General features: G+C 36.9%; 1 protein-coding gene across 1 annotated transcript in view; it reads right to left on the minus strand.

The window, feature by feature from the left end:
• Positions 1-1,074: 1,074 nt before the first annotated feature.
• The window catches only part of LOC107653267 (signal transducer and activator of transcription 5B-like), a 37,223-nt gene continuing 26,396 nt past the window's right edge, over positions 1,075-11,901 (minus strand). The window contains exons 11-20 of the mRNA XM_016439935.1: positions 9,182-9,269; positions 8,710-8,832; positions 8,504-8,596; positions 7,920-8,126; positions 7,142-7,236; positions 6,929-7,071; positions 6,630-6,785; positions 6,022-6,079; positions 2,204-2,308; positions 1,075-2,090 (exon numbers count right to left, since the gene is read on the minus strand). Coding sequence (XP_016295421.1) covers positions 1,967-2,090; positions 2,204-2,308; positions 6,022-6,079; positions 6,630-6,785; positions 6,929-7,071; positions 7,142-7,236; positions 7,920-8,126; positions 8,504-8,596; positions 8,710-8,832; positions 9,182-9,269 — 1,192 coding nt within the window. The 3' untranslated portion in view covers positions 1,075-1,966. The remainder of the gene's footprint in view (positions 2,091-2,203; positions 2,309-6,021; positions 6,080-6,629; positions 6,786-6,928; positions 7,072-7,141; positions 7,237-7,919; positions 8,127-8,503; positions 8,597-8,709; positions 8,833-9,181; positions 9,270-11,901) is intronic.

Below are 11,901 nucleotides of genomic sequence, written 5' to 3' on the forward strand. Positions count from 1 at the left end.
CACCCTTATCTATGTTAAGTTATGATGACAGGCTTCATCCCTTACATATAGATTGGACATTATCCCTTACATATAGAACATAATGTAATGTTATTTCTAACGATAGGAAAAGGTACAAATAATGTTCAAAAAAATAGATTTTACAGAAAACAATAAGACAGACACTAAAGCCAAGCCATCACATTAACAACACATTAAAACCAAGTTACAGTTGCTCTAAAGACAATACAAGCACATTTGATCTGCATCGCAACGATATATTTCTTTTTAGATAGCACTATAGTAATTCTCTCTCGCTCTCTCTCTCTCTATATATATATATATATATTTGTTTATTTTTTTTATATATATAAAATTCTGTGTCTGCATAGGTACTATTAAACATCTCTTTGATGTGTATTTTCCTGAGATCTATTCTTGAGGGGAGCGAATTTATCTTGACTGACATTTTTACATTTTACATTACTTTGTTTTAAATAGACTGGACCTTTAAAGACACATTTTTTGATTAACATGGTCATTTGCGTTGATATCTATAAAATACATTTCACTATACAGGCAAGAAGGCTTAAAATGTTTAAAAGAAGCATTTGCTAATAGGGTAAGAAAAATAAACTTCTGGTTCAAACAACTCCTGGTATCTTGTACAATTTTGGCTCTCAAGTGCACTGATTACCGTTAAGAGAGATATTTACTGGGAGAAAGACTGAATTGTCAAACTAATTTCAGATCAATATATATGAAATCTGAGAGGTTTTAAAAAATAGTGGAAATTTGAAGGCTAACAACAAGACTTTGGTGTAACAACTGGACAAACCTCAGCTGTTTAAGGCACAGGAAGAATGGCTCAGGGAAAATGAGGTATCTGGGGTGGGAGTCAGACAATCAGAAATGGCCAAGATGCTAGACAGCATCAGACACCGAGAATAAATGTTTTCAACTGATTGTCACGTTTTAAGTTAAAACACATACAGACCCAACCACCATAACATGATCGCTTGTTTATCAGAGAAGATGCTGTTTACCCAAACTCAAGCCATTGGCTGAGCAAATGTTGCTATATTGGGTTGGTGGCATATTTACAAAGCTCTACAGAGTCACAGTCTTCACACTTTTGGTGGAATCACCTACTAATAGCTGACTGTGTCTCTGCCCATCAAGAAAGGGTAGGAGAGAGTATTTGAACTCAAAAAATGTACACTCTTCAACCTTAACCAAGAAGCTTATTTAAACATAAAATAAAAAAAGGTTATTGAAAGAATTTTGATTCTTCAGTTTGTTCTAAATTTATCAAATCGAACTAAACTTGGTACACATAAACAATCCTAAGAATTCAAGACAAATTGTCTCAAAATCCACCCATAGGGGGCAACACAACTAAAAACATCATAACTCAGCAACCGTTTGATAGAGGAAGTGCTTCCCAATAAGATTTAAGATTTTTCCAATCCCAAATCTTAAAAATCACCAATCAAATTTCATTAGCTAATATCTTAAAGTGTGAATGGTTTGGAAAGCATGGATATTGACGTGCTAAATTTCATACATTTTCAATGCTAGGGGATGCTGTAACTAAAGTTGGGGAGAAATAACTCCACACTAATGTCAATGTCTTCAATTAGCCAACTGTGTGACTGGACTTAAAGATTTGATCAATAAGATTTTTATAAAACGACTATAACAATCAAGATAAAGGGCAATGAAAGTGGCAAACCCACACTGGGCTAGTAAAGTAGCCGCTCATATCCAGCCAAATAGAAGTGTATCACTGCAATTGATAGTCTATTGTTCTTTGGTGGTTAATGATGGGAAATTACACATCAAACTATATATAAAATGCAAAGGCAGTTACACATCCACTGATCAGCTTTGACAAACATAGCATTTCACATTTGTTAAGATAAAATGATGGAATGGAACCATTGAGTTTTTGTGTAGCTCTCATAAGAGATCACAAGGTTAAAGGTCATGACTGTTGTCCGCTCCACTGGGTTTCCATGGGCTGACGCAGGAACTCCTCCACCTGTCGGGCCATGTCCATGGTCTCTTCCAGATCAAATTCACCTTCCGTGTCTAACATGGAGTCATTCCTTCAGATGCACACACACATACACCAGTCATGCACTGGGTTTGTTACTGCAGAGATAAACAGTAATAGCATGGGGGGAAAATAATCACATACAAGATGTTCCTCAGAACTTACATTGATGGATAGATTGTGAAGTTATGGTGTTGATTGACAGTGGGTGATGCTGCATGCTCCATGAAGGAATTCCCGGGAGATGGTTCAGGATTGGGTGAAGAAAACCTGGGAAAGAAAAAAAATGTATACAGGTCATCTGTGTTAACATCTGATATGAATTTGTAATGCTTCTGGTATATTGCATTCTAACACAGGTAATTGTGTGAAATCAGTGTTCAACTTCCGAAGTTTTGTATCTAATTTCCATTATTAAATTAAATTATTATAATATACTGACATTATTTTGCCCATTTTCCACCCTTAGATACTAGCACTCACGGTGAGGAAATAAAAATACATACTATGTATTAGAGCCCTGCACGGGCCTCAAATGTAGGCCCTAGCTCGGCCCTGGCCCGAGACGCTCAGGCTCTAGCCCGGCCCGGGTCCGACAGCTCATCAGAATTCTTGGCCTGAGTCCGACCCGAGCCCGTCTTGTTTCCCCCCTTTCTCCCAAAACAGCTTATAGCTATACTACTTTATAGTTTCAGCTATTATTAAAATAGTTAAGTTTTGTATGTAATGTCAAAGTGATTATATTTCGTATCGTTTTTTTATTAAGTTAATTTAGAAAAATTCTTTCTAAATGTTTTTGTTCGTTAAAAGTACGTTTTTGTTTTTTAATGACCAAGCGGCCAGCGGCAGACAGTCACAGCCTATGTTTGATCAATTTAGCCTTCTCAAATCATCATGACTTGCCTAAAACAAAATCTATAAATATAAAACAGTTCAAGCATATCACAATGCTAGTTTAAATGTTTAACCTATATAAATGTGCGCTATTAGGCGTATATACAATCGTTTGTGTGGAGAGTGGAAGCTGAAGCGTGCTTCAGGACATCAGTGGAAACAAATTAAATACGCCGTCATTTTTGCTCATAAAGGTAAGAATAATACATAATTCGGAACTGTAAAGGGTCTATTTTTATTTGTGTGCACTCACAATATCAACAAAACTTTGTGCTTTTATAAAATAAATAGGAAAACAGGGGATGCGCATTCTGCCATCTCGGTTTCGAACAGGAGTGCTGAATGATGAACTGAAACTCAGCGAATTGCCTCACAGACATGATATATATATATATATATATATAGAAAGAGAGAGAGAGAGAGCGAGAGAGAAACAACTTAAAATATGCCGTAATTATTGCTCATAAAGGTAAGATTAATACATCACTCGGAACTGTAAAGGGTCAACTTATATTTGTGTGGACTCACAATATCAACAAAACGGTGTGCTTTTATAAAATAAAGGATACATACAGGATGCGCTTTCTACAATTTCGGCCAGGAGTGCTTCACAATGATGAACCGAAACTCAGCGAATACCTGCTTCACAGACTTGCTAAACATATCTATAGAAAGCTTTAAATTACTACTTTAAAACAAAAAAATTCAAATCGAAAACAAAAACTCTTTCATTATAAAATCCGTAAAGATGCATTTCTCTCTAAAGGCAATCCAAGGAGATGGCGAGTCAGGATCGTCATCTTCATCTTTTCATTACAAGGACTCAGAAAACATTAATTTATTAATAAATAATTCAAATATCTCCTTACTATTTCGCCCGACACATTCATGGTAATTACTTTTGCTGGGGCTTTGCGGTACGCTTTAGCCTATTTCGTGCATTTTTGCTGTTATGTGCAAGGATATGTTTGCAGATTCTGCACTGCACATGACCAATTGGCTCACTGTTTGCCGTGGTTATCAAATCAAAACTCTTTCAAAATGCAGCTTTTCCCGATGCATTGGGAATTTTTAGTAACTCCCCACACTCCTACTTCTCCCTGATGCTATGCACGGTCAACTGTCACCTGTTTGCTAAAGCGTGCGTATATGCGTTGCGTATAGGCGATGTATAATATTTATACATATATTTAATATTTACAATATTTCATACAGTAGTCTATGTGTGTTCTGCGCATATATGGGCACAATAAAATTAGAGAAGCTAAATGAGCCCGAGTCTGACCAGAGCCCGATCTGTAAAAAATACAGAGATATAGGGACCCGACGGGCTTGCAGACCTCTACTATGTATGGGTCCACAATAGGGTTGCTCGGTTATGGCACAGATCATAATCACAATTTCTTTAGTCTATACTGAGATGGCAATTATTTAGCACAGGGCATATGATTAAAATCTTAATTTTATTACATGTAATTTTAAGCAATCTTATTTTACAATAATTACACACACATAATTGTTTTGCTGGAAATAAAGTTATGATCCCACAATGTTTGATACCAGAAAAATGTAACAATTCTTGATAAATTTTAAAGACAAGTATTGACAATTATTTAAAGGGGTCATCAGATGTGACATGCACGTTTGAACTGAAATGTGTGTTGGCAGTGCGTGTACACAACCACCCTATAATGATAAAGATCCACCCAGTGTTTTTTTTAAAATCTCGTTTAATCATTTCCCCTTTCTCATATCAAGCCATTCTCAGATGCCTGTCTGTGTGACATCACACAGACCCAGGCCCCTCCCACGATTGTTGATTGACACTAGCGTTTTACCCTAGACCCGCCCTGAGTGAGCTGTCATCAGTCCGCCATTGTTTCGACGCCGGAGTGGTTGTAGACAAGAATTACTCCTAAGCGATTGAGGTGTTTTGTTGTTAAGATGTAATAACGAACATAGCAGTGGTCATTTACTCCCGACATCTGAGCCTCTGAAGACGCAGAGGATTACCTTTGTTTTTGAAGGGAATGCGCCCCCCCGATCTACCTAAATGCATCTATGTTCGCGAGAATCATTAGTGATCCAGCCTCACCTACAGAAGAAGTGAGTATAAGGTTATTTTATGAATCTTTGCAAATCGCCTTTCTTAACATGCTAGTTAGCAAGTTCCATGGCTAAAGTAAACAGTCTCATGAGAATGGCTCATCACCCCACGGAAGAGGTGGGCGGGGTGAGCAGAGCTCATTAGCATTTAAAGGAACATGCACTAAAACGGCTTGCTGAAAACAGAGCTGATTTTGACGGTAAAAAGGGGGTAACACTTTATTTTAAGGTGTCCTTGTTACACGTTACATGTACTTACTATTATAATAACAATAAATTATGCATAAATACATGCAGGTAACACTAAGCCAAACTCTAACCCTAACCATATAGTAAGTACATGTAGTTAATTAATATTACTCAGTACTTAAATGTATAATTACACTGTAACAAGGACACCTTAAAATAAAGTGTAATTAAAAAGGGTGTTGTTTTACACTACCATTGAGAAATTTTAACCAAAGTATGTTATAGACTTTTCATTAAGACCCTAAAGAATCATATCAACTTGTGGAAAATGGGCATCCGATGACCCCTTTAAGATAAGTAAACAGTCAGTAATACAATAAAAGAAAAAGTAATAACAGGTAATGTTGTAAATAATGTTCAGTTTCTTGCACAGACCGATCTTTTCGCTTCATAAGACCTGAATATATCATTGTATATTCCTTGATATAGGGCCTACATTTTTTTTAATTCTCAAAAACCAGTAGCCACTGACTTGCATTTTATAAATCACCAAGAACCACGGTTTCAGCTAAAAATCTTTACTGTTTTACTGAAGAAAAAAAAGTCACCTTCATCTTGGATGGCCTGATGTGAGCAAATTAACAGCAAATTTTCATTTTTGGATGAACTATTCATCTGAATATACTGGAATATGTAAAAGCACATTTCTCTAATATCCAGGAATTACTGATGATAATCATTTGGATGAGTGTGTGACTATGTATAATAACTTGAGAGAAGAAAACAATACTCACTCAACCTTCACCACCTGCTTGATCTCTGGTTTGACGTATCCATCCCCCACTGCTTTTGCTGGAAAAACAAAATCACATTCATTAAAGACTGCTAATAGAAACTCTTTAACACTTTAATTCACAAGACCCACGGTAAGCATGTACCGTATATATCGAACACAGTCATTGAGCTTGTGCTGAACAAAAATGTGTTTTGAGATTCTGACTCTCTTTATTACCCTTTTATAAACATTGAAGCTGTCAATCACTAAAGTTCACTCACTATATTCTGCACTCTCACAAAAATGAAATGACAGGAAAAAGGAGCATGCAGAACCCAGTTGGTGAGCTTAAACTAAACAAAATCATGTTTTGAGCGGTACTAAGTTGATTCTGACTAAATTAAAAACCTCTGATTGGCCTTTGCTTTCATAAGCTCAACTGACATGCCTGTGATACCAATTACACAAATGACCCACATTGAATTCTAAAAACATTTTCACTGAAAGGTGCTACATAAAGTTGTCCAGAAAGTTGGGAAACATAATGCCAAGTAACTGCAACTGTGCTAACAATCAAGCATACAATTACTTGATGACATTTCTGTCTGCAAGAGAAAACATGCATACAGTTTGGAGGTGTGCAGTAACGGGAGAAGACTTCCTCTTTCGGCTGGTTGGGATAGAGGAAGAGCAGATGGTTCAGATCACTGATCCGATCAGCCAGAGAGCGGATGGAGAAATCTTTAGTAGTGAAGGGCATCAGGTTCCACACCATCCGTTCTCCTGCACAATGAAACACACAAACTCAGAATACGATGGCTGCTGTTAAATTCGTGCATTTCTGTTCAGCTTAGACGCATCTTTGGCTAAATGCATCTCAGTTCTCATTAGTGTTGACTTCACTAACCATTTACTGTGTTCCTTACCTGCTTTGTTCGGGTTTTCTGCGACCCATGCAATGGTGATGCCTCCGATCTCAGAGTCGCTGAAGCGCAGAAGGAATGTACCGTTTGGTTTGGACATCAACATGTCCTGAGCTTGCTGCTTGTTCAGGAAACCCAGAATCGCTCTGCAGATAAACATACATTTTACTAAATGCACTCTTATTGGTGCGTGAAGTGTGCTGCATTAGTCTTTACCCATCATTCCAGTGAGACTTCAGGTGTTTCTTCATGAGCTCAATGACTCCATCAAACCACTGCCAGAATGTGAAGTTCCTGCCCGGCAAACTCTCCTGTCAACACAAGAACACCCAAGACTGGATCCCGAGACTGGATATATTGCATTCATTTTAAATGTTCAGTCACTTTTCTTCTTTTATATCACTGGATGTTTTGAGGAAAAATATAAAGTCAAGTATTGGCTCTCAAGGAGACAATGTATAATAGGATTAGTTGCTGCACACTTGAGAAGACCTATTATTTATGTTTGCATCACATATTCTGTTTATTTTATGGCATGGTGTAATTACATGTTCCCAGACATCCTGCAACTAACATATGTGACCGCGGACCACAAAACCACCAAAGTCAGTCATAAGGTTACATTTTTTAAAATTGAGATTTATGCATTATATGAAAGCTGAATAAATAAGCTTTCCATTGATGTATGGTTTGTTAGGATAGGACAATATTTGGCCGAGATCAAACTATTTGAAAATCTGGAATCTGAAGGTGCAAAAAAAATCAAACAAAAAAGTTGTCCAAATGAAGTTCTTAGCCATGCATATTACTAATCAAAATGTGTGTAGCTAGCAACATCCTCTTTTAGAGTCTCACAATGCCAGAATGATGCATCAGTCAATTTAACCGATTCAGTCTAATTTGCTAAAAACCAGTTCAGTCTGATTTGCCAACTACTGAAAAGAATCAACTCAAAGAAAAACATCTTTAGGTAATACGTAATACTGATGGTTACCCTATTGAACTGAGACCAGGTGATGGTCATGTTGCAGTAGTCCTCAGGGTTGTTGCTGGAACTGCTGAAGGCTTTCTGAGCGAGGAACACCAGATTGTCTTCTGACAGGCCCCTGTCGCTATGAACCTCCGATTTATATTTCATGTTCAAAGCCTCACACAGCTGCGGCCACAGCACCTTATCAGGCACCACGAATGGCACTCGACCCTAAGGATAATTCATGTAGAACCTAATTAGCACAAGTGTGTACTTCTGTGAATGTTGTAGTACACTGAAAGCACAAAATATTCACAGGACATTTCACATTGTTGCATTTTGGTTGCTCAAAACAATTTAAACATTCTGGACCCTGTTAGGAGAGTGGCATGTATTCCAATCCCAGTCAAGCAATATCAGTTTACAATAAATGAAGACAACATGTTCGTAAGTGTAAACTGACTATATCTGACACATTAGAAAACAGAAACAGACTATTTGTGTTAAGTCGCCTCAAAACAACATTATAAATGTACTTGATCTATCAGCTGAGAACAGTACATTTTGTTAAAATATGCAAAGAATATGTAACTGATGTGTCCACTAACTGGCTCAGAGAAAGCATTATCCCACAGTACTGTCGCTGTAGCGTTATTGTCTTGACTCCCATGAACGATGACCACAACAGGCAGGGATAATGTCTGCACAAGAGAGAGAAGCAAAAAGGGACAAATTTACAAATGATACAAAGTTGCATGATTGTTGCAAAGTTGCATGATTTTGAGAAGATTTGCGTTTTAGTGTAATGTTTCACCTTCACGTGAAACACAAGTTCATTGCCTCCCACACTGAACTGAGACTCAAACAGAACCGTAAACTTCTCTTCAGTCACTGACTCCGCCCCACGGCGGTCTGACCTCTTTATACGCTTCAGAGACTGCAAACAAGAGGGAAAATAAGTCATCTTCTTAAATCATTTATCATGAAAAATATCTTAAAACAAGTTTTGATTAATCAAATTCCAAAACATCCATTGAATCAAATAACAGCAGGCAAAAAATGTAATTTTTATAACACTCATTAGGCCTTATTAACACATCTCTGCAGGATGACTTTAAAAAAAATTTAAATAAACTTTTAAATGTAGTTGCTTTAGTTCATGAAGTGTTAATGTAGTAAGTAATTAAGGTAAGTAAATATTACTAACAGTATAAATGTCATTAACAACATTTTGCGGTGCATGTAAACACACTTCGTGTAATGGGAAGCCTTTAAGCGCAATTTACCATGGTCCTGAAGTGTGCACTCAGGGTGCCAGTGGTTTGGTGGTACTCCATCACACAGTTGTTGTTCAGAATCTCTCCACTGCTCTCACTTCAGCGTAAAAAGAGGACAGTCATGTCACTTTTTATTGTCATTCAAAAACACATGAACATGTATGTACATATGCAGCAACAAAACAGCATAGTATACATCGTACACAACCGTGTCAATGGTTATATAGAGCTGCAATTTTTTAGGTGCCCACCTATCAAGTACTTTATGCACTTGCGCGAAATTAAATGAAATAATAAAAAAAATAAATACATAGATAAATAAATTATGATGCAGGATTGATCTTTAATACAGGTTATTTTTCATTATTTTTGTTCTTTTTTTAAATCACACTCTTCAAGGACAATATAAAAAAAACAAGCACATTTTAAACCTTGGAAACATAATGGTTAAACCAAGCATTCAAAACTCTGTACAAATGCTGTGTACAGTATAAAGCTCTATATAAATAAAAATGACTTGACAATACAAACAATATGTAAAATGTATCAAACTGTAATCCAGTAAACTGAACTCAAATTTAGTTATTTATCTCTGTGTATTAACCAGGGGCCAGTACCACAAAGTTAGTTGAACAAACTCAGGGTTAAATGATTGGAGTTGACTAAAACAAACACATCCAACCTGCTTTAAATGGTACTCCTAGACTACACAATGGTACCATTTCTCAGTTATTTGTGAATTACTTATCTGTTAAAATGCCTCAAAATATATTAAACTCATCAGTCAACCTCACTAGTTTTATTTTAGCTAAAAATTAAAACTAAACTTGCAAAAATAAAGGAAATTAGATTAATCTTCAGACATACAACATTAGTTTAACCAAATATTAAATATTTATACAATTAAATAAAAAATAAATTTTTATGGTATCCTCAAAAAATGATTGAAAAAAATAAATGAACTGAAGGTGATTTAATGATTTAGAATCAGATTTTACAAGACAAATATCTGAACAAACTCTGACGTTATAATCTTGTTTCTGTTTGTTTTGGCTAGTAGAAGTTCTGTGGCCTGTAGCACGAAGCAAGATGAACAAACTCAGAGTTGCAGAGTAAGTTTTGAGTTGACAAAACCCGATAAAGCCAACCTGGTTTAGATCAGGATCAGCGGGCTCACAAAGCTCGATATAATCGTTCTCTGACAACTCAGAGTTTGAACCAGAGTTTGTGATTAACTCTGGAGTGCGTGCACCTGAAAGTGTGACATGTACAGCAAACAGCCAATCACAGAGAACGTGGAGAGCGTCGGCAAAGCGTCAGTTTGATTCACTTCTCACAAGAGTCATCAATTCACTTTTCTGCTGAGGATTAAGAGATGTCGTTATTAAAAATTTAATAAATTTAAATGCATTTACAAGGCAGGAATAAACACTTCTGCTGCAGCAAAAGTTTGGCAGCAGAAAGAAAATATGACTATGCAAAGGAATCAACTGAATTTAATTATTTATATATAGTTTCAAATATATTTAATTTAATATAATATTCATATAATAATTATATGAATATATTATATGAATTATAAACAATTACAATTAATAAAATATAAATAAATAAGTAGCTGCAAAAGTCAAGCAATTTTGTCTCTAAAATTCTAACTGCTTTAATTTGGAGTGAGAGATATGGGGGAGTGGCTTCATTGCATCAGATATATGTCTCACTTTGCTCACAGCTGATTGGTCCAGTTTGGGTTTGCGATCTCTAACCCAAAATAAAACCTGCTCCAGAGCAGGGTAGCCGTGTAGCGTAAGTTACCATGGTGATGAAACCTGCTCAAAGCCAAACCATCTTCTTGAGCCCAAAAACTCAAGAGTTTGCTCAAACTAAACGTGAACTTACCTGGGTAAAAACTGAAACCGGCTTCGTGCTACAGGCCACTGAATGGTAACTAAATGGTAAAAAGAGAAAAACTGTTTCCTTTCTGATGCCTGTTCACATGGATCCACGAAAATGACTAAAAACGCTGTATTATGGCAAATGTCACACTAGTACATTTCCCACAGCATTTAAGCAGGCTCGGGTAAGCCCACTGCTTAAAAAACCATCTCTAAATCCAGCACTTTTAGAAAACTACAGACCGGTATCCCTTCTTCCATTCATTGCAAAGACACTTGAGCGAGTTGTGTTCAACCAACTCTCTGTTTCTTGCACAGAACAACCTCCTGGACAGCAACCAATCTGGATTCAATAGCGGCCACTCAACTGAGACTGCCCTGCTCTCGGTTACTGAAGCCCTGAGACTGGCAAGAGCAGCTTCCAAATCCTCAGTACTCATCTTGCTAGTTGGGTACCAAAACCCGGTACCAATATGGCACATATGGTTACCTATGTAACCGGTATGTACTAGAACCGAATCCGAATGTAGATTTCGGTGCCATGCCTGAGCGATCGATTGATATATTTGTCCTCTGGTTCTCCGAAACGGCCGTAAAAGCATCATCACTGGCACCGCACGTGAAAAATAATTTCCCGACTGAGAAAATGCACGTGAACTCAGGTCAGAAAGCTCTAATAATACAAATCCAACAAATCTTTGTAGTAATGAGAGTGTCCATGTTGTTTTCACATTCCGACTTAAAAGCACAACTCGGGAAATGAGAGCATCCGAGGAGCGCGTGAATGCAGTAATTACACTTGCTCTGATGGCAGCAGGTAGCCTTCCGTTAACTAAG

Source organism: Sinocyclocheilus anshuiensis, unplaced genomic scaffold (genome assembly GCF_001515605.1).
Source record: "Sinocyclocheilus anshuiensis isolate Anshui unplaced genomic scaffold, SAMN03320099.WGS_v1.1 scaffold151, whole genome shotgun sequence".
Lineage (NCBI taxonomy): Eukaryota > Metazoa > Chordata > Actinopteri > Cypriniformes > Cyprinidae > Sinocyclocheilus > Sinocyclocheilus anshuiensis.